Here is a 23,296-nt window from a genome sequence, read left to right as displayed (position 1 = left end):
CCAGACGTGGGACATTTTCAGCTATTATTTCATTAAGTAGGTTTTCTATACCCTTTTGCATCTCTTTTCTTTCTGGAACTCCTATAATATGAATATTTATTCACTTAATAGTATCCCCTAGGTTTTGCAGGCTTTCTTTACTCTTTTTCATTTTTATTTCTTTTTTTTCTCTCACTGGGTAATGTCAAACAATTTATCTTCAAGTTCAGAGATCCTTTTTGCTGCTAGATCAAGTCTGCTGTTGAAGCTCTTCATTATATTTTTAAATTTCATTCATTGAATTCGTTAGCTGTGTTTCTTTTTTGTGATATCTATCTCTTCATTGAATTTCTCATTCATATCATGTATCATTTTTCTGATTTCATCAAATTGTCTATCTGTATTTTTTGAATTTCATTAAGTTTCCTTAAGAGCATTATTTTGAATTCCTTTTCTGACAATGTATCGATTTCTTTTTAATTGGGGTCTGTTTCTAGAGAGTTATTATGTTCCTTTGGTGGTGTCATATTTTCTTGCTTTCTTCATGTTCCTTGTGTCCTTGCATTGAGGTCTGTGTATCTGGTGGAACAATTGCCTCTTCTACACTTTCTAGAGTGGCTTTCTTAGAGAAATACTTTTACCTCAGTTGAATTTTAATGTGCCAGTTGGGAAGGGTGGTTCATGTAAGTTCTGTTGTATAGTCTTTGTGCAGCTTCTTTGGCTGTGTTTGACATCAGCAATAACTGTGGGCATATCAGCGGCCTAGACTACAGAAGTTTGTGGTAGTGTTGGTGGCACTATAGGTTGTTAATGTCCTTGGTAGCAAGGGCTATTGTGGCAAGGGCTATTCTATTCTTATTTTCCCCATAATGGGAAGACTTAGCTGAAAGTCTGCCTCTTGGTGTCAGGTCTGACATGGCATAGAAGCAGCTGCTATGGCACTGGGTTTCAAGTACAGGTGCTCAAAGCAACTGTGGGACAAGGTCTTATTTAGGCTCAAGGTCTTGTGAACCTATAGTGGCACTTGAGTCTTGGGATGCAGAGTGATCTCTGTGTCAGGGCTGGATATAGGTTGCCAGTAGTGCCTAGCAGCTTGGCTTCAGGAGGTCAGTTTGTAACTGTAATTCTGCCCCTGATGGGCAGGGTGCAGCCCTGGTTTAACTTGGAGGAAGAAGTGCTCTGGAAGTGTGAGACCAGGGTGCAGGATATGGCTGTAATTGCTGTAATTTGGGAACTGCACCAATACAGCTCAGGGGCAACTTGGATCCCTAGGGGTGAGGAATTATGTCGTGGTGATTCTAGACTCTACAATGGTGGGACTTGGCAGTATCCCAGTCTCTGTAAGGCGAGATGCAGCAGCAGCAAGCATCCCAAAATAATCAAGCACACTGTTTTTTTGGGGCTGTACCAGGGCAGGGAGCAGCACAACAATGACTCTACTCCCTGGGAGAAGAGTGTCTCAGGAGCTCAGACTCAAGGGGCCTAGTCCAGCTGTAGGGAAGCAGAATACTAGAGCTGTCTGGCCAGTAGGGTGGGGTGTCTCAGCCAACCACTGCTGTATTTCCCTGGGACCTAGGGTACTATGTCAGCACAGCCCTAGGACGTGCAGCTGCTCAGCTTGGTTGAGGCACTGATTCCCCAGTGGGCAATGTGCCACTCCAGCTCAGTCCTGAGGGATGTGACTATTCTGGATGGCCTTAACACCATTTTCCTGGGATACAGGGCTCTGCCAAAAGCATTGTTCCCTGAGGAACTGAAACTAGTGCAGTTTCAGCTCAGGCCCCTACGAGTAGAGTGCTGCCTAGTGTGACAGAAGTGGATGGAGCTGTTTTACCAAAGTACTGATTCTCCAGGAAAGAGTGTGCAGTTTCAGCTCTGGAATGAGTGGGTAGGGGAGGGGGATGAGGAGTGGTTCCACTGCTGCTTGGCCCCATGGGGAAAGGTGTAACAGTTGCTCACAGCTCCGCTTGGAGATGTCAGGTCACTGGGTGGTGGTGTCTCAGCAGCAGTTTACCCTTAGGGATGAAGGGGTGAATGGCTACTCACCCCGAGAGCAAGACACATTCCAACAGTAGCTCCAGTTCCAAGACACCAAGACGGTGTAGCACAATAGCCATGCAGGCCACAGGGGGTGGGGCACAGTGTTGGCTCCATTTCTGAGGGAGCACAGTTGTGTGCCTGTAGGCAGCTCCCTCAGCTAGGCTTAGTACCTGTGAGAGCTGTAGGAGATCCCAGTGGTGAGGACGGTAGGTGTACAAGGTGCTGATAGGGGCTACTGGGATCTTCTTGCTTACGTTTTGCTGTAGGGAGAAGTTCCTCCTGGTTTCCAGCTGCTCTTACCTGGGCAATGGGGTGGTGGGGTCCCAGTGTTTCCTTCTGTTCTCTGTGTGGCTATCCTGAGTTTCTGTGTTCACCAGAGTTTCTGTTTCTCCTTTGACATAATTCTGCACTCTCCTTTAGTTATTTTTTTTTAAATGTCGTTGTTTATTCTTTTAGTTGTTTTTGTGCAGAAGATGAGTGTCAGGGATTTCTAACTGGCCATCTTGCTGATGTCACACTAGGAGACATGTTATTAGCTCATATAATACTCACAATAACTCTGTAGAATATGTACTAATATTATTTTTCCCTGCCTTTTTTTCTTGTGGAGAAAATTGAGGCAGAGAGGTAGGTTTGCCCTTAATTACATTTTAAATTATAGAGTAAATATTCTGTGGCTTCAGAGTGGTAAACACTGTAATACTTCAACATTTTCAAAGCCCGTTTGCTACATAACATTTTTTTCTCTTGGTTTACAGAGCTACTCAGAGTGATAAGTGCAATAATCATTAACAACCCCTTTTTACGAATACAGAAGTAAAGTAAAGCAACTTGCCCAAAGTCACAAAAACAAGTTAGTAAGTTATGAAATTAGTTACATGTATCGAATATTCATGCTTGAAGGAACCTTAAAAGTTTATCTAACCCAAACCTCAGATTTTACAGATGAAGAAGCTGAGGCCCAGCCAGGAACAGCTGAACTGTCCAGAGCCACAGTTGGCAGATGGCAGGGCTGGGATTAGATTGCTAGTAACCTGGCTCCAACCTGCACCTCTGCTCTGCCTCTCTGGGCTGGAACTAGAACCCAGTTCTTCTGACTTTGGATTTAGTACTCATACCACTCTCCTGTGCTGCCTTGTTGAAAATCCAAGAATCCAGCTGTGGGGATAAGGTCTATATCCATGAAACAACTGAAAACCAGCATATGATATGGAGAAACCATAAGAACAGGAAACTGCCTCACCACAAGTAAAATGCCCAGATCTCACTCTTTGGTACCTGTTAATAGTGTTTATTGATCAGCAATTTTTTTTTTCAGACATTGACAGCCCCCAAAACCTGGTGACTGACCGGGTGACAGAGAATATGGCCACTGTCTCCTGGGACCCGGTGCAGGCCACCATTGACAGGTATGTGGTGCGCTACACCTCTGCCAAGGACGGAGAGACCAGGGAGGTTCCGGTGGGGAAGGAGCAGAGTAGCACTGTCCTGACGGGCCTGAGGCCGGGTGTGGAGTACACAGTGCACGTGTGGGCCCAGAAGGGGGCCCAGGAGAGCAAGAAGGCTGACACCAAGGCCCAGACAGGTAAGGAGCATTGTTCTTTGGGAATATAAAAGCTTTCATGCTAAGTCAGTGGACGACAAGTTTTGTTTTCCTTCTCTGACATTGGCAGAAATCAATGATTAATGAATAGTGGGATGGCATCCCTTCATAACAGATTGCACACACCATCCCTCATTTTCCTTTAACTAGTTTCCTTGCAAGTCAGGGCCACAAGGCAGTCTCCAAGCTATGATTACATGGTCATGTCCATCAACTCCTCTTCTGATTGCATGGATCTTTTGCTGTAGACAGTATCAAGGGTCTCTTAGTGAGTTTGTGAGTGGGAACAGAAAATGAAAATCAAATTTTGTTAATAATAATAGTATATTGAAAATTTGACTTTAAGAATGTAGATGTCACATCTGCCATAGCAAGGAGATGTATGTCATTTGCTTTATGACAAATGAATCACATCATAACTATAAAACAAATTTATATCTAGAAATTATGATAAGTTCTATGAAGGAGGTGACATGGTGTAGGTATAGAGAATAATGAAGTAGTGATGTTCCTCAGATAGGAAGGGGAAATAGTAATAGGATACACATGGCCAAAACAACCAAATAACAGTTGCTTAAACAAGAAAGGAGCGTATTCCTCTTGTGGAATAGCAGAGTGTACACTGGCCAGAGTTTTGAGGATAAGGATAGCTCCTACATTATGTTCTTATTTTAGTGGAAGTGATATCTAACAGTATTTTGTACAGTGATTTAATCAGCAAACCAGCACGACAAGTGAATCTATGATATGCTAGAGAATATTCAACCAGGGTTTTACTTTTTGCTGATTCATTTAATAATATATAGTGAGCACTTTCTACGTGCCCTGCCCACTACTAGGCACTGGGAACACAGAATAGGATGCCACCCTCCTCCAGGGGCTTACATTTAGAAGTGGCTTTTAGAATCTTCTAGTATGAAATAGGAGGTCTTTACTGACATGATGCCAGACACAAAATTGTTAGTTCCTTGTGAGCAGAGACCATGTCTTCTCCAACTCTGGATTCTGCACACTGTCTAGAATATTTCATGGACAGAATTGGGGCTTGATATACCCTTACTAGATGAATAAAAGATTTGTTTTGCTAAAGACTTGGTAGAGGTAACAGCCTGGATTCTCAGGTTCTGATATATTGTGCTTTCTACTTGAGGAGCCAGGTATATCTTAGGGGAGAAGATGATGTCCATGAAATAGCTAAAAATGAAACAAGAGCATATGAGGCGGAAACCCCACAAAACATGAAAGGGTTTCACCCCACGCAAAATGGCCACCAGTTTCTGCACTCTGGCACCTGTTCATAGTGCATATTGATCAGCATTTTTTTTTTTCAGACATTGACAGCCCCCAAAACCTGGTTACTGACCGGGTGACAGAGAATACAGCCACTGTCTCCTGGGACCCGGTGCAGGCCACCATTGACAGGTATGTGGTGCGCTACACGTCAGCCAACGGAGAGACCAGGGAGGTTCCAGTGGGGAAGGAGCAGAGCAGCACTGTCCTGACGGGCCTGAGGCCAGGCGTGGAGTACACGGTGCACGTGTGGGCCCAGAAGGGGAACCAGGAGAGCAAGAAGGCTGACACCAAGGCCCAGACAGGTAATAGGAGTGAAGAGAAGAGCAAACCGGGATAGTAGCTGCAGGTTGATCTATTACAGCTGAGTGATGATGCAGCTGCTTTTGGCATCTGTAACCTCAGGGCTAAAGACTGTTTTAGGAGAGTTTGCTGTAAAAAACAAAACAAAACAAAAACAAAAAACAAACAAACAAAAAAAAACTTTCATTCACCCAAAGAAAGAACAATGTGTTACAGGAAAGGCGTCCCGATGGAGACCCTTAGAAAGGGTTCTTGGATCTTGTGCAAGAAAGAGTTCAGGGCGAGTCCACAGAGTAAAGTGAAAGCAAGTTTATTAGGAAAGTAAAGGAATAAAAGAATGGCTACTAGCCATGGGCAGAGCAGCCCCGAGGGCTTGTGGTTGTCCATTTTTATGGTTATTTCTTGATGATATGCTAAACAAGAGGTGGATTATTCATACCTCCCCTTTTTGGACCATATACGGTGACTTCCTGACATTGCCTTGGCATTTGTAAACTATCATGGCACTGGTGGGAGTGTAGTAGTGAGGACGACCAGAGGTCACTCTCATTGCCATCTTCGTTTTGGTGGGTCTTGGCCGGCTTCTTTACTGCAGGCTGTTTTATCAGCAAGGTCTTTATGACCTGTATCTTGTGCTGACCTCCTATCTTATCCTGTGACTTAGAATGCCTTAACCGTCTGGGAATGTAGCCCAGTAGGTTTCACCCTTATTTGACCCAGTTCCTATTCAAGATGGAATTGCTCTGGTTCAAGCATGTCTGACAAAACTATAGTAATGGACCCAGTGAGAACAGTCCCATGAATGTCTTTTTTTTTTTTTTTTTTTTGAGACAGAGTCTCGCTCTGTCGCCCAGGATGGAGTGCAGTGGAGCTATCTCGGCTCACTGCAAGTTCCGCCTCCCGGGTTCATGCCATTCTCCTGCCTCAGCCTCCCGAGTAGCTGGGATTACAGGTGCCCGCCACCATGCCTGGCTAATTTTGTTTTTGTATTTTTAGTAGAGACAGGGTTTCACCGTGTTAGCCAGGATGGTCTCAATCTCCTGACCTCATGATCCGCCTAACATGGCCTCCCAAAGTGCTGAGATTACAGGCGTGAGCCACTGCGCCCAGCCCCATGAATGTCTTAAAACTCTTTCCAAAGCCTGTGTTTTTAATCATTGTGTCTCTCAGCTATAGAAAATTATAGAAAATAATGTAAAACCAATATAAAATTCTTAAAACCACTGATTAAAAACCTGTTTTGTGGCAAGCTATTTTGTGTAGGTTTGACTGAATAGACGCTGTGTGATAGAAAGGAGCAAGTATTCACCTGGGTGGCTGGAGCCCTGTTTCCTTGCAGTAGGCAGCTGACTTTTAATGAGCATCATCTAAGTGCCAGGCCTGGGGAACACAGTGGTGAACAAAACAAATATCTCTACTCTCTTGAAGTCTAGTGTGAAGATAGACAATAAATAAGAAAACACATTTAAAACCGTAAATTGTACTAAATTCTGTGAAGGAGATGAACATGGTGTAGGTATAGAGAATTACAGGGTGAGGATGTCTTGCAGATGGGAAGGGTGAGTAGTAATAGGATATACATAGACAGAAACACTCAAATAACAGTTGCTTCAGCAGGAATGGAGTGTATTCCTCTCTGTAGAATATCCAGGGCTGATATGGTAGCTCCTTGTCCAGGAGACCCAGGCTTCTTCTGTGATTGTTGCTTAGTCGTCCCTAGCAGTTTGCCCTCCTTTACCTGGTCACCACCCTGTCTGCATAGTAGCCAGTGGGAAGAGGCATGCTGAAGGTCAGGGCATCACTGGGATGTTGCACACATCAGCCCTTCTCATGTTCCATTGCCAGGTCCCAGACAGACCTCACTGCAAAAAAGGCTAGGAAATGAGGTCTTTACTGGATAGCCCTGTGCCTAGCTTTACTTTGGTTATGCTGTCCTGACCAACACAGCAGCTGCTAGCTACATGTGGCTATTAAAATTATTTTTATTTTATTTTCAGAGACAGGGTCTCACTCTGTTAGCTAGGCTGGAGTACAGTGGTACGATCATAGTTCACTGCAGGCTTGACCTCCCGGGCTCAAGCCATCCTCCCACCTTAGCTTCCCAAGTAGCTGGGACCATGGGCACGTGCCACTAAACTTGGCTAATTTTTTATTTTTTTTTAGAGATGGGGTCTCACTATGTTGAACTCCTGGGCTCAAGTGATCCTCCTGCCTCGGCTTCCCAAAGTGCTGGGATTACAGGCATGGGTCACCGTGCCCAGCCTAAATTTTAATTAATTAAAAATAATTAAAATTAAAAAAATTTTCTCATTTGGATTAGCCACATTTCAAATGGTCAGTAGCCACATGTGACTAATGGCTACAGTATCGGACTGTGCCGATTATAGAATACTTTCATCATTGCAGAGAGATCTGTTGGACAGTAAGTGTGCTTACAGAAGAAGGAGGAGAATGGATTTTGGTGAAAACTAGCAATTTCTGGCAAAGGGAAGAGTATGTGTGATGTCCCTCAGCTGGAACAGTAGCTGGGATGGTTGGAGAATGAAAAGAGGCCGGTTTTGCTGGAGCATAGAGGGTGGGAGAGCAAGTGGCTGAGATGAGGTGGGAGGAGCAGGGGCAGGTCAGCCAGGACCATGTGGTGCTTAGAGGACAAAATGGGCTATACTTATTAATACTAGAAGAGTGATATGATTCAGTGTTCATTTAAAAAACATTTTCCAGGCCACAGTGAGGAGAATAAATGGAGAAAATGACAAGGATAGAAGTGGGGAGGTTCTTAGAGAAGCTGCTAGAAAAGTCTGGGTGCAAAATGCTGATTGTCTAGGTAAGTGTGATGGCAAAAGGGATAGAGAAGAGGGGATGTCTGGAATATATTTTTGAGGTATGGATGATAATACCTGTTGATAGATGTGGGGTAGGAAGAAAATGAGGACTCAAGTATGACCTGTGTTTTTTATTTGAGCAACATGGGAGATTGGACTACCATTTCTTGAGAGAGGAGACTGAGAAATAAAAAGTTTGGGGAGGAGCATCAAGACTTTTAAATATTTAAGTTCAAGATACTTGTGAGATTCCTTGGTTAATTGAGTGATTCATTTATTGATTACATAAATATTTATTGAGTGTCTAACACAGGCCAGGCACTGTGGTAGAGATGCAGTTGTATAAACTAGTCAGGGGCTCAGAATTAATAGATATTGTGGAGCAATTAGCATCCAGTTGGTATTTAAAGCCATGGACATGAGTGAGATCACCTAGGTGGAAAAGTAGAGAGAGGAAAAGAGGGAGCTTTGGGACAGGTGCAGTGACTCTCACCTGTAATCCCAGAACTTTTGGAGGCTGAGGTAGGTGAATTACTTGAGCTCAGGAGTTCAAGACCAGCCTGGTGAAATCCTGTAATCCTGTCTTTACAAAAAAAAATACAAAAATTGGCTGAGTGTGGTGGCATGCACCTGTATTCCCAGCTACTCCGGAGGCTGAGGTGGGAGGATTGCTTGAGCCTGGGAGGTCAAGGCTGCAGTGACCTATGATGGCGCCACTGCTCTCCAGCTTGGGTGAAAGAGCGAGACTCTGTATCAACAAAACAAAACAAAACACAACAAATAACAAAGAAAGGGAGCTTTGGGTGCTCCAGTGTTTGAAGGTTGCTAACAAAGGACTGAAGGAGAGCCAGTGAGTTAGGAAAATCAAGGGAGTGTGTAGTCATGGAAGCCAAGGGTTGAGAGTGTTTCAAGAAGGAAGGAGTGGATCAGCTCTGCCAAATGCCACCCAGAAGCAGTGTAAAGTTGAGAATGGCAAGTATCCATTAGATGTGGCAACACGGATGTTGTTGGTGACTTAGACTAGCAGATTTAGTTGTGTGGCATAGAAAGATGCAAACATGATTGATTGGAGAGTGAGCAGTGAAGTTAAGGTATGTAGACATTTCTCTTGAGACAATCTGTCAGTTTAAGGTTGCAGAGAAATGGAATGATATGGGAGAGGATGGGGGATTCTAGACCTTGCTTGTCTGGGACTGATGACAGAGAAAAAGAGATTGATGACACAGGAGAGAATGGGCAGATCTGCAGCAAAGTCCTTGAGAGGGCGGGAAGGCCCAAAATTCAGAGCGAAGAGTCTTGGCTTTAACATAAGTTGTCAACAGGAACTTGGCCTAGACCCTCCATTTCCCTGGGCCTCCATTCTCCTCCTCTTTTATAAGTCAGAAAGGTTGGAGGATATGACTTCTTGGCTCTCAAATTCTGTGAAACAAAATAACTAGATACCAGGGAGATCAGAAAAGAGGTTATATCCACAGCAGTTTTGGTGGCTTATCTTGTTGCTCAGGAAGTTTTATTGTTATTTTGATGAGAATTACAAGGACAGAAATTTTTTATATTAAAAAGTGGGAGATGATCTGATTCCTTCCAGTTTTATATCCAGTGATTTGTTTCCTTGGAAATGGAGACGAGGCCTTTGACTCGTGTTTTAAGTGGAATTCTACCATTATGAATGATAACATGATGGAGAGCTCCTGGTGATGAGGTGGTAAGATGGGATGTCCTCCTTTGTTCTAAAGTTCAGCCTTTTCTACATCTTTTTAAAAAGAAATTGACAGCCCCAAAAACCTGGTGACTGGCCGGGTGACAGAGAATATGGCCACTGTCTCCTGGGACCCGGTGCAGGCCACCATTGACAAGTATGTGGTGCGCTACACCTCTGCCGACGGGGAGACCAGGGAGGTTCCGGTGGGGAAGGAGCACAGCAGCACCGTCCTGACGGGCCTGAGACCAGGCATGGAGTACATGGTGCACGTGTGGGCCCAGAAGGGGGCCCAGGAGAGCAAGAAGGCTGACACCAAGGCCCAGACAGGTACTGAGAGGGACCAGGCCAGGGGAACACCTCACACTTATCAGGAGATAAGTGGGCTAGGGAGGGGAGCAGGAGGGTGGTTGCTTTACCGGAGGACATTCTTCAAAGTGGTTCCTTTTTTACATCTTTGAGCTAATTAAGTTGACACAACAGCTCAGATAAGATGAGAGAGTGTAGAGGGAGTGCTGGTGTCAAAGGTGGCCTCCCTCAGCCCTCCACCCAGCCCAGCACTCAGACTCTCCACACTTGCTATGGAGAAAATGGTTGGGCCTCAGCTGCAGTTGGGAGAAGATAGAGGCAGGAGCTTCTTCTGTTTCCATCTTCCAGAATGGGGGCAAGGGGATGCATCTTTCTCCATTCCATCCTCAGTTGATGATGAAAGGTGCCTGAACTGCATGTATTTTGTGTGTGTGATGGGGCCTCTGGTCTTGGCGGAGCATCACGGAGGTCAGAACCCAGAGGCACTTGGAAGAGAGCACTGTGCCCACCCTGAAGTCTATGAGCCTCTTCAGGCAGTACGGGCAAGGTCTGTCCATTCCAACCAATGGCTGAGTGCACCAAGTGTTGCCACGGGACCTAGAGATGTCTTGAATTTCTCTATGATTTTTATTAGTTAAAATTAGCTTGCATTTTTAATCTAAAAAGTAATATATGCTTATAGTAAATATTTTCAAACAAAACAAAAAAAACGGCCGGGCGCGGTGGCTCACGCCTGTAATCCCAGCCCTTTGGGAGGTCGAGGCGGGCGGATCACCTGAGGTCAGGAGTTTGAGACCAGCCTGACCAACGTGGAGAAACTCCGTCTCTACTAAAAATACAAAAATTAGCCAGATGTGGTGGCAGGTGCCTGTAATCCCAGCTACTTGGGAGGCTGAGACAGGAGAATTGCTTGAACCCGGGAGAAGGAGATTGCAGTGAGCCAAGATTGCGCCATTGCACTCCAGCCTAGGCAACAAGAGCGAGACTCCATCTCAAAAGCAAACAAACAAACAAACAAACAAACTCCTCTCTCTGTCCCAGACTCCCTAGTACGCAGTGTTGCTCTCCAGATGCAACCAGTAGCCATTCTCCCTCCTTCCCTCTTTCCCACTTCCTACCTCCTTCTCCCCTTCCTTTCTCTGTTCCTTTCTCCCTTATTCCTTTCTTCTCCTCTTCCTTCTTTATCTTCTCTTGGTTTCACCTTCTCCATTTTTGAAGACAGCAATAAAAAGATTCTCATTTTCCTGCTTCATAGAAATGTGAAAGTAACTAAGACAGACATCTCAAGTCCATAACCAGGGAGTGGTGGGCAGTCAAAGAGGTGGCAGGAGATTGCTTAAGATATTAAAATAGCCACAGTTTTGCCTTGATTTTGAAATCAGGAAATTCAGTTTTTCTGTGAGACGAATAGAATAAAATCCATGCCAGATGTTATGCTTTAGAAAATCAAACCAAGTTGATATTACAGAAACTCAAAATTTGTCAAAACATCCTAATTCAAAACAACAGCTGTCTGATTTCTATTAAAATACTGCAATTCAGCTCTCAGCTGAAATGCTACTGGGTAGAAAATAGCCTGGAGACGTCTTTTTGGGAAGTTCTAAATTAAAATAACCTTCTATGATAATGCTTTTTCAAAAGAGAAATTTCCATTCATATCTTCTTTGGTTAAAAAAAAAAGAGCCTTCTGACCAGTTATGATGTTGACCAGTATTTTTGCTGAGCTTCTGTTTTCCTGGTCTACAGTGCACACTTGCTTACCCACACGTTCCCTCTAGTGTTTGGGTGAGGAAGTACATAGAAGAAAAGCTCTGCTTTTCCTATATCCCTTCTCTTTCCCTCTTCCCTCCCCCACCTCTTCCTTTCTTCTTTTTTCCTTCCTTTCTCTCTCCCTCTTTCTTTCTTTCTTTTCTTTTCTTTCTTTCTTTCTTTCTTTCTTTCTTTCTTTCTTTCTTTCTTTCTTTCTTTCTTTCTTTCTTTCTTTCTTTCTTTCCTCTCTCCCTTTCTCTCTTTCTTTTCTGTCTCTCCTTCCTTCCTTCCTTCCCTCCCTCCCTCCTTTCTTTCTTTTTTCCTTCCTTCCTTCCTTCCTTTCTTTCTTTTCTTTCTTTCTTTCTTTCTTTTCTTTCTTTCTTTCTCTCTCACTCTCTCTCTTCTTTCTCTTTCTTTCTTTCTTTCTCTCTCTTCTCTCCCTTTCTTTCTTTCCTTCTCTCTCTCTCTCTCTTTCCTCTATAGAAGCACCTGTTCCCTCCCCTTCTCCTTCTCTTCTTTCTCTACTGGGTATGCATCTAAGGCCACACACTTCAATATGTAACAATATGTAAGAAACATAACTTTTTGTTTGTTTCTTTTTTTTTTTTTTTAAGACAGAGTCTTGCTCTGTCACCCAGGCTGGAGTGCAGTGGCGTGATCTTGGCTTACTGCAACCTCCGCCTCCTGAGTTCAAGTGATTCTCCTGCCTCAGCCTCCCGAGTAGCTGGGATGACAGGCGCCCACCACCACACCCGGCTAATTTTTGTATTTTTGGTAGAGATGGGGTTTCATCATATTGGCCAGGCTGGTGTTGAACTCTTGACCTTGTGATCTGCCCGCCTTGGCCTTCCAAAGTGCTGGGATTACAGGCATGAGCCACCGCGCCTGGCCAACTTTTTGTTTCTATGCCAACTAAATTTCAATCATAAGCCCATATTCTACTTAGGGTGAGCTCCTTCCTCAGGGCTGTATGTAAGTCTTGGGTAGTTTCCCAGTGACAGGCATTGGGGCCCATCCAGCATTTCAGGCAACTTTCCAGGCGGGTCAAGTCACCCTGGTTTCTTTGTGCAGGGCCCTTTCAGATCTGTGGCCCTCTTATCTTTCCACATCCTTTTGGGAGCCCTGCCATCTCTGAGGATCTATCTGCCAATCTAGGCTGTTAATATCCACCACTTTGTGGGAACCTGCCTGGGAAATGGGGGCCCAGATTCCCTTCCTCTGGGACCCACCCAATGCCTTGTTCTTCTTGTCTCTAATAGGTCTGTACTTTTAGAAACAAGGTCAGAAAGGCCCTGTGGCAGGGAGGAAGAGAGCCTGGAAACTGCTTGAAAGAAGGAGGAGAAATGGGAGGGTTTGAAAGGGGAAAATATAAACTGATGTCTCAAAAATTACCTTGCCTCAGTTGTATCTTAGTAATAAGAATTACCTGACTTTCTACATACAGAACTCGACCCTCCCAGAAACCTTCGTCCATCTGCTGTAACGCAGTCTGGTGGCGTATTGACCTGGACGCCCCCCTCTGCTGAGATCCATGGCTACATTCTGACCTACCAGTTCCCAGACGGCACAGTTAAGGTATGGGGGATTCCTTGTCTTTTCTCCTGGTGCCTTCTCTTCTGTGTGAAGCAACTAACTTGGGCCAATCAGCTCATTTGCTGGCCTCATGGCAACTTGCTGATCTTTACTGATCACATTGCGGGTTGTACATCTGCCCCGGGTTATTTTGTTTATTGTTAGTCTTCCCCAATAGATGTAAGCCCTATGTTTGTCCGTTTCATTTATCACCATATCTAAAGTGCATAGGACAGTGCTTAGCACATGGTAGGTGTTCAATATATATTTATTGGACGAATTGATTAATGCTTATTTCAAGGGTTATACCTCCCCTTAGAATCTGAAGGCCAGCAAATTTTCAAAACCTGTCCCAATGGAAAATTATTATTCTCCCTCCTTGCCAATGAAGAAAGAAGGGAGGAAATAAAAACAAGGACACTTAGGTTTATTTGTTATCTTAATTAGTGCTTATGACAGCACCGCTAGGAAGGTTAGCCCTATGTTTATAGAGGAAGTAAGACTAGTTCAGAAGGAAGTTTATTGAAATATCAACTATCTCCTTGTCTCAGATATCAGTGGCTAGTTTCACCTTCCCTGTTAATTTCTCCTTAGCCCGGCATTGCCAGCCTGTTCCTGCAGGCGATGTAGCCGCTATAGTTAGAGCCCCTGTGTGTATCTGAAGGCCAAAGTCTCCCAGAAACTTGGCCGGTGATCCTGAAGCTGCAGTCCTGGGTGCTGGTTCTCAGCTGATGCTCCCAGTAGTGCTGACTCTCCATGGCATAGCTCTCCAGAGAAGTGGCTGGGACCCACTGCGATTCTGGGCTGCCACTGAGGCTTCGGAGAGACAAAACACTGTGCCCTCAGAGAGCTTCTGTCATTAGCACCAGGGAACGCCGTTGACACCTAGGGTGCTAGTGGGTGATAAACTGAGTCACTGGCTGTCTAATTTCTCCCTTGTTTGGTAGGAGATGCAGCTGGGACGAGAAGACCAGAGGTTTGAGTTGCAAGGCCTTGAGCAAGGCGCCACCTACCCTGTCTCCCTTGTTGCCTTTAAGGGTGGTCGCCGGAGCAGAAATGTATCCACCACCCTCTCCACAGGTAATATGGAATCCTGTACTCCGAATGACTGTGCAATGAGAACCAGCATTGGAAAGGCTGGCAAAGGAGTCCAGGGAGGAGCAAGTGGATGCAGAACTATTGATTTCTCTAGGCATGGGAAAGTGGAAATGGGGTTGTGTGTTCAAAAGAAATCCACCCCACAGTGAGGAGGCTAAAGAGAGGAGTGAAATAGAGTGTTATTTTGTGGGGGAGTTGAGTTGGGGGAGGAAGTGATATGAACTTGACCTTTTCCTGGTGCATTTGGGAAGTTGATGAGAAAAATAAGATATGAGTGAAGAGTTGGAAGAAGCTGAAGTAGGAAGTTATGAAATAATTTCCAAACAAAATAAATTGCCTTAAAATAGGGAGAAACTCCACCTCTTTCCTCCTTTCCCTTGTCCTAACAACACTCTTTCTGCTTGACTCCCAGTTGGTGCCCGTTTCCCACACCCTTCGGACTGCAGTCAGGTTCAGCAGAACAGCAATGCCGCCAGTGGTCTGTACACCATCTACCTGCACGGCGATGCCAGCCGGCCCCTGCAGGTGTACTGTGACATGGACACGGATGGAGGTGGCTGGACTGTGAGTCACGCAGAATCCTGGGGAGCTCTGTGTAGGGCCTTGCTTCTCAGCCCAGGATGCCGGTCATGGATGCTCCATAGAGTGTTTGGAGCCCTATTTCTTCTCCACCCATGGAAGAGAGGAGTTTTGGTGGCTTGTAGCTGTTTTTAGAGAGATCCCAATGTTACAGGAAAGGAGTCCCCATCCAGATCCCAAGAGAAGGTTCTTGGATCTCATGCAAGAAAGAATTCAGGGCGAGTCCACAGTGCAAAGCAAAAGCAAGTTTATTAAGAAAATAAAGTGGTGAAAGTACAGCTACTCCACAGACAGAGTAGGGCGTTTCTGAAAGTAAGGAGGAATGCATGCACCCTAGGTATAAGACTTGTTTATATATAGGATAAAAAAAGATCATGAGGGGATGTGCTCTGTTACAATGGTTCGTGATAAAGGATTAATTTTCTTAATTACTATATTTTGCGAGAATCAATATTATTATATTTAAAGCAACATTAGGAGTGCTTCTGTTCTCAAGATATCAGGACATTCCTAAGTCTGGGTCTGTTTAGTAAACACTGTCAATCTGTTCCCTTAACCATAAACATCTGGAGGCTAGGAATACCTAACTTTCTGGGAATGCAGCCCAGCAAGTCCCAGCCTCATTGTCTTAGCACTCACTCAAGATGGCTGTGGTTCAAATGCCTCTGACACCAACCAACTGTAAGGATAGAGCCTAGTACTTAACCCCTGTCCTAGAACAGGCTTGGTTAGACTAAGGCTGATGACTATGAAGGCTTGTGGGTTGATCATCATCTAGTAATGCCTTATATGTATGTATTACCTATATTTTACCTTCTTCAAAGCACTTTTGTACACATGACCCTCACACAACAGCTTTAGAGTAAGTGAGAGAGGATTGTTTTTCCTATTTTACAGATAGGGACAGTGAGTCCCACAGAAAGAAGTGCCTGGCCTAAGTCATACAAGAATGACAAAGCTGGGACCAGATTTCAAAACTCCAGCCTCCTAATCATTGGTCTTCTCAGTGAGTTCATCTCAGGTCATCCAAGATGCAAATGCATAGCCTGTCTGGGGAGTTCAGACCTCTGAACTGGAGTCCATTGTCCAAGTTCTGTACCCTGGCTCCACAGTACATCAACAAGGCCTTTGAGGTTTTGATTGGAAAGACTTAAGTCTGAAAGACGGAAACTTGGGCAATGCTCTAATTGTCCCTCTTCTGTGTAGATGTTTTATTCTTTTGGGCCATTTTCTGCCTAAACCACATGGCAGCTTCTTTGATTGCATCAGCCTGATCCAATTATATGATGAGCTGCCTTTGAGGGTTGCAATCTGATCCTTCCATCTCCCCTTGCCCCTTTTCTCCCTGTGCCTGAATGATAAAGACTCTCACTGCTCCAAGCCAGCATGCAGCCTTAACCTGCTGTGCATCCGCAGCTCACTGTGGGAAAGAGAGAGCATGATCTCATAGTGCTCAAACCTTATTCATTTACACATTCACTCAGGGGCCTGGGAAACCAAAGACACTTGAGTAGCCATGAATAAAAAGATACCATCTGATGAGCAGCAATGAAGAAAACTTATTATCTGCACAGTGGCATCTGACAGTTGAAAGGCAGTAATTGGATTGGCTGGGGGAAATTCCCGATTGATTTATCAAAACAACAGAACAGAATGTAACATGGGAGGTCTTCCACCTGACCAGACCCATAGGGCTGTACCTGCTGCTTTTCTTCAGCACCATTGTAAGGCTAAGCATTCTGTCCCTTCAGGCCTGCAGCCCAATTTCCTGCCTTTGTGCCCGTAATTGACCTTTGGCAGGACGTTTGTATTGTCTAGTGTGGCCTTTTTGTAAGCCAAGCTCCCACAGAGAAGGAGGTGTTTATCTGGGGCAACATTTAGAAAGAGATCTGTCAGTCTGTCTGCCCTGGAATAGTCATGACTTATTGCACAAGTATTTATTGAGTACCTACTATGTGTCAGGCACTGCTTCATGTACTCAAGATCCAGCAGTGAACCAAACCAACAGAAATCCCTGCCCCCAAGGAGCTTGCCATTTACATCCTGCTCATGCAAATGACTCCTCCTCAAACACAGAGATCGGTTCCAAAAATAATAAAACCACTGTGCATTCTGACCCTCCCCAGCCCCAACCCCACCCCAAGTCTTGTTTTCTGAGCCAGACTCCTGGGGGTCATGCATGAACTGAGGTTCTGCAGGGTTTTACTTAAAGCTACCATGCTCCAGAAAACATGGAGTCCTGAAAACTTCCCCACAAAACATTTTACTGACAGTTGTTATAGTTTTTTTGGGGGGATTCAAGAGTCCTTTGTCACTGAAGGATGACCCATAGTCTGTTTCTCTGTTTTATTGAGCTTTCAAAATCCTTTTATGGTAATTCTTCCATCCCAAGCAGCAGGAACTCAATTTGAAGAACAGGCCAGAAGAACTGTGCCCTGAGGTAAACTCTGCCGCTGGTGGGAGGCTGGAAAGAACATCAGGGAACACTTAATGTCTCAAATATTTCCATCTTTGTTTTCCATCTTGAAAGTCTTAAGGGCTGCACTAGAGGCTCTTTCCACAGACATTTCAATGCAAGTTTGACTTTTTTTCTCTGTATTTAGTCATTCAGGGCATTGAGTAAGTTCTAGAATGTAATGACAACTCTAGTATAGAACCAGACATAAAGAGGTTTTTTGTTTGTTTGTTTGTTTCCCTTTGAAACTTATTTGGTAAGGGGGTTTTGTGATACCCAAATAGTTCATGATAGGGTGTTTTCATCTCATAGAATGGGAGTGGATTAGATTCTGAGTGAGTCAATTAAGGCTGCCTGATCAAGATGTATAAATGATCCCTGTGGGTCAGTTCATTTGGAAACTGATATAATAAAATGCAAACTAACATTTATTGAGAGATCATAATAACTTATTATATCTATATATGCCAGGGTCTGGCTTAACTACTTTATGATTTACTATGATTAATGACCTTGCCGAAGCCTTGATTTAAGATCATGACAGACAGGTTGTTAACATCTTAATCTAACAGTTTAGAAAAGTGAGGCTTGTCAAGGTTGCCCAAAGACACAACTAGTAAGTATAGAGCTGGTTCTGGTTCAAAACAGTGATGCAAAGAGCACCAGAATCATTTTTGGAAGCTTCCCTGGCCCAGATGAAGTATTATTACACACACACACACACACACACACACACACACACACATCGCTGGAAAGCTCCCATCAAGCTTGGGCACTGGGTTCACTGATAGGAGATAGAGACCAAATACCTTTGTAATTCATTCTAGGGGGGCAAGGTTGGATTTGAGCCTGACCTTGTGGTGGGAACGTGATTTGACGTGATGTATGTGGAGCCATACATCGGTGCTACATTTGTCCTAAAATTCCACTGTCCTTGGTACAACAAGAGTCCCAAGGAAGGGGTTGGACCAGGTACGTTGCTAGGAAATTAGCAAGTTCTCAGAGTCTTTGGAAATTCGATTCGGGAAACAGATTCAGTAGGACTGGTATTTTCAAACTTTCTGACAGAAAGATAAAATTTATGCGTGGTCTTTGTATCAGTGATTAGCTGTAGGACTCTGGATACTCGCTTTTCTGGACTTTCGCATCTGTCAAATAGCATCATAAATACTTGCTCCAGGGCCAGCACTCAACATATGCTCACGAAATGATTGTCGTCTAAGTGAATAAATGAGTGAAGAAAAGTGAGGGAAGCCAAGAAGGAAATAGGACATCTTTAAAAGATGGATACTTGAGCAAAGGGGAAAGAGAACAGCAATGTTAATGTGGTGTTAACTGTTTGCCGTGTTATTTCCTACATTCTGTTCAGCACCTCTTGCCTATTTATAGAACATTTTTATGTGGTGTCTCATTTAGTCCTCCCAGAAGTCTTATGAGGTAGGCTCTTCTCTTCCCTTCCATTCCTGTTTTACCATGAGCTGGCCGAGGGTCAGGAACAGAAGAGGCTGCCTCAGCAATCCCCACCCATCTCCTGCCCAGGAAGTGGCTGTGGTCTGACTTGGAGTCTGGAGCCTTCTGCATCCATGGTGCGCCACTCCTTGGCCAGCAGACATGAATGGGTACTTTGGAAGGAGTTAAATGTGAACTCCCATGTGGAGCTTTCAGCATTGCTGCAGGGTAACCTACTGTCTCTTCCCTCCCTTTCTCTTCCAGGAGAAAAATATAAAGAAGGCGCAAATATCAGGTGGTTTACCTTATAAATTCAAGATAATGTGTTTTACTTCAAGGCACATGCTGTGAAGTCTAGTGGAAAGGAGGGAGATTAGATTTTGTGTTGGGGCTTCTGCATCTAAATGAATGCAAAGAAAAATAGGCAGAGAGAGAAATGCGATTCTAGCCTTTGGTTAGTGGGAATCGTTCCTGAGGTTAGCTAGGATGGCATTCAGCTTGGCTCTCAAGGTCATGTGGAATTAGATGTATTATCAATTCCAATACTGTATATAGGTGTGTGTAGGTACTTTTCAGATTTACTTTCTATTAAAGAATCCAATTTACTGTGACTGGAACTGCCTTCCTTCTCCAAACAGAGGAATTTTTTAAAAGAAGGCAGTCCACACTTTGGTGAATGGCACCCAACTCTGCCTCCATTTTCTTGCATCTCACTCGTTCTTTGGCCCGTTCCAGTTTGGCTTCTGTCCATATCTCACACTGACATAGCCCTTGCTAAAATCACCAGTGATTTCTGTGCCACTAAATTCTAGGGATAGTTTTGGCCTTCTGTTCCTAGAGCTCTCATCAGTACTTGACACTATTGACCACACCTTTCTCTTTGTGGCTTTTGCGATTCCATATTTTTCTAGTTTCTTTTTCTCCACTTCTGTTGCCCCTTCTCTCTCCTTAATGGATTCGTCCTTCTTCATTATACATATTGGATGTCCTCAAGGCTTGATTCTAGGCCACTTTATCTTTTCAGTTCCCATTTTCTTCCTAAGTGGTCTCATCTTTTCCCATGACTTCATTTTACCCTCCTCTGGGTCCCATGCTTCTCTGTACTAATTAGGATAGAATGGGCTCCAAATTCCAGTGATTGAACAAGCACAATGTAGTTTTCTTATGTGTGCAATGTGTTGTGCAGGTTTGGCAGCCAGTTATAAGTGTGACTCAGGGATTCAGGCTGTTTCCATCTTGTAGTTCTGCTATTTCAGTGTGTGGCCTTTCCCATGGCCCTGTGGTGCATGGCAGTAGAAGAGAGAGTGTGGAGAACCCACCCACACACAAAAGGCTCCCACCTACAACCTTTTGGCTGCAAATAATCACATGGCTCCAACTTAAATGCAAGGGAAGCTGTAAATGGACATCCTCCTGTGTTCCTGGGAAGAGGAAAGTGAAGTGGGACTCAGTGAACTCCTAGCATTGCCTGAGACACACTCTACCTTAATAAGTCTAGCCTAGACCTCTCTTTAGAACTCCAGCCCTTACATCCAATTGCTCTGTGGTATTTTCATTCACTAGCATACCTTAGAAATAACTCACACTTACCACATCCCAAATGAGCTCATGACCCATTCATAAAACCTGTACTTGGCCAGGCGCAGTGGCTCACACCTGCACTTTGGGAGGCTGAGGTGGGTGGATCACAAAGTCAGGAGTTCAAGACCAGTCTGGCCAATATGGTGAAATCCCGTCTCTACTAAAAATACAAAAATTAGCCAGGCATGGTGGTGTGTGCCTGTAATCCCAGCTACTTGGGAGGCTGAGGCAGGAGAGTCGCTTGAACCTGGGAGGCGGAGGTTGCAGTGAGCCAAGATCACACCACTGCGCTCCAGCCTGGGCAACACAGTGAGACTCCATCTCAAAAAACAAACAAACAACAACAACAACAAAAAATAAATAAAAATAAACTACCACCTGTCCTCTCTGAATCCCCCATCTCAGTGAATAGTTGAGAGAAGAGTCATCTGCAAGCCCATACTATAAGAAACTTATCTTACCTTGACTTCCTCCTCTTTCAGTTCCACATTCTGTCACCACCTCTGTCAACTGTACCTTCTATCCACTTCCATCTATTCTCAGGGCATCCCTCATTCAAGCTGCTGTCCCCCTTAATTTGCACTCTACAGTGGTCTCCTAATTGGTCATCTCACTTCCATTTTTACCCCGACCAGTCCATTCCATACACTACAAGCTAAAGACGAATCTGATTGGATCTCTTTTCCTGCTTAAAACTCTGCAATAATTTCCAGCGCTCTTACCTGGACCAACGTCTTCAACAATCGCTTTTAAAGGCTCACCAGGACTGACTCTTGCCATCTTCTCAGCCTCCCTTTCCATCCCTTCCTCAGCCCCCAGCAGCCCCAACATTGGCCCCCGTGCTCTTGCCTGACCGTTCCTACTCATTCTGCAGCTCAGCCATGTCCTGGGGGTGGTTTCTTGGCTCCTTGGTCAGGTCCTCCTGTTTTACGCTCTTACAGTTTTGTTGCATCTTTCCCTCACAGCCCTTATCACAGTTTTAACTGCATTTAAAAATTATTTAATTTAGTAATTTTATTTACTAAACTATTAGCTCCAGAAGGGCAGGAACCGTTTCTGATTTATTCACTTTGCACACTATCTTGCATATTGCCTAGTACATAGTAGATGCTCAGTAAATATTTGTTGTGTGAACTTTTTTCTCCATAAGTATTAAATAATCACTATACTAAGAATCAGGTGAATTAAAAAATAATTCCTACTCTCAAACTATTTCAGAAAAGGGGAAAAAAGATGCCATAAACATGATGTGCCCCAATTGAGTTGAATGGGTGTTGAAAGCTACATGTGAGAGTTGGCAGAGGTCTGGAATGTCTTGCCCGAGACAACCCACACTAGCAACTGAATCACACAAATAGTGGAAAGAACTGAAATTTCTTAAGGGCAGGAGCCTTCTCTGCTTTTGCTCTACATGTCTTAGTACCTGGCATACTACTGTACATATAAAGAATGCTTGTTAATATAGTGAATCTACTGATATATAAATAAAAAGCCTCTCTAAAAAGAAAGGCATGCTAGCTGGAGGAAGGCAGTGTATGAGCAAGCTCTTGGTCTTCTCTTGTCTCCCAGCACCTATGTCTGTTTGGAGGGTCAGAGTGAAGTATTCATCTTCCTTCTCAGGTCTTCCAAAGGCGGAACACTGGGCAGCTGGATTTCTTCAAGCGATGGAGGAGCTATGTGGAAGGCTTTGGGGACCCCATGAAGGAGTTCTGGCTTGGTATGATCTCAGAATCCAGGGGGCTGGGGCTGTGGGGGGTGATTTCTCCCAGGACAAGCTAGCTAGGAGGCTTAGGGAAGCTCACCACCTTCACAGAGAGGCCCCAGTGGCAGGGAGACAGAGGACTGTGCCGAGCAGGGTGTTGGTGGGCATGTTGATGGGAAGGCTGTCCTGCACTCTGAACTTGTTGAAAGGTGGAGTGGTCACAGGGGTTTTATGCTGATTTTAGCTCTGCAGGATCTGCCTGCAGCCTGAAGATCTTAGAAGCCACAGTAGTAGAAAAAAAGTTCAGTGACTGGGATGCTGGTCCATTACTGGGAGGTCACCCTAGCAGTCTCTAAAATTCTTTTGGTGATGCCAGGCATTATGAGCAATTTTTTCCCCCTTTTCCCTCTGCTCTCCTCTGGAGCAGATGTTCACAGACGGTGAAATAGCCAAAAGCATGAATTGGGAAATGAAGAATTAAAAAGTCATAATTCAGATACCCAGTGTCTAATAAAGTAGATGATGTTTGTGGTTTGCTCAGTATAAAATCTCTTTGGGGATCTTAGGATGAGTCGTTGACCTGCTCTCTTACTTGGTGAGATAAATGGATGATAAATACAACTGCTTCTGTTTTAGAGGGATGGAGCCAATGGAGGCAGATTCCTTCCGGGGTTACCCTGCCCCCCCTCACTGCTCCCTTCCATAGAACGTGGTCTCCACACTCCTTAGTGTGCCTATGAGCCCCCCGAAAGAGAAAGTGCTGAGACTGCCCCTTATTAGCAGAGAAGGTAAAGACTAAAGTGACTTTAGGTTCTGAAAGCCTCAGACGCACATGTTGAGTGTTTACTCGCACACATGGGTTGATTGGTTATTGGAATTCCATTTTTTATTTTTAGGACTTGACAAGCTACACAACCTCACCACCGGCACTCCAATGCGGTATGAAGTGAGAGTGGATTTACAGACTGCCAATGAATCTGCCTATGCTATATATGATTTCTTCCAAGTGGCCTCCAGCAAGGAGCGGTATAAGCTGACAGTTGGGAAATACAGAGGCACGGCAGGT

At 44.5% G+C, this 23,296-nt stretch overlaps 1 protein-coding gene across 1 annotated transcript in view; it reads left to right on the top strand.

Moving 5' to 3' along the window:
- Positions 1-23,296, top strand: part of TNN (tenascin N) — a 72,655-nt gene that overhangs the window by 38,060 nt on the left and 11,299 nt on the right. The window contains exons 10-17 of the mRNA XM_024231162.3: positions 3,338-3,604; positions 4,954-5,217; positions 9,803-10,066; positions 13,239-13,369; positions 14,314-14,446; positions 14,877-15,028; positions 22,149-22,245; positions 23,127-23,294. Coding sequence (XP_024086930.2) covers positions 3,338-3,604; positions 4,954-5,217; positions 9,803-10,066; positions 13,239-13,369; positions 14,314-14,446; positions 14,877-15,028; positions 22,149-22,245; positions 23,127-23,294 — 1,476 coding nt within the window. The remainder of the gene's footprint in view (positions 1-3,337; positions 3,605-4,953; positions 5,218-9,802; positions 10,067-13,238; positions 13,370-14,313; positions 14,447-14,876; positions 15,029-22,148; positions 22,246-23,126; positions 23,295-23,296) is intronic.

This window comes from Pongo abelii, chromosome 1 (genome assembly GCF_028885655.2).
Source record: "Pongo abelii isolate AG06213 chromosome 1, NHGRI_mPonAbe1-v2.0_pri, whole genome shotgun sequence".
NCBI classification, from domain to species: Eukaryota; Metazoa; Chordata; class Mammalia; order Primates; family Hominidae; genus Pongo; species Pongo abelii.
This window is presented reverse-complemented; position numbering and strand designations above follow the sequence as displayed.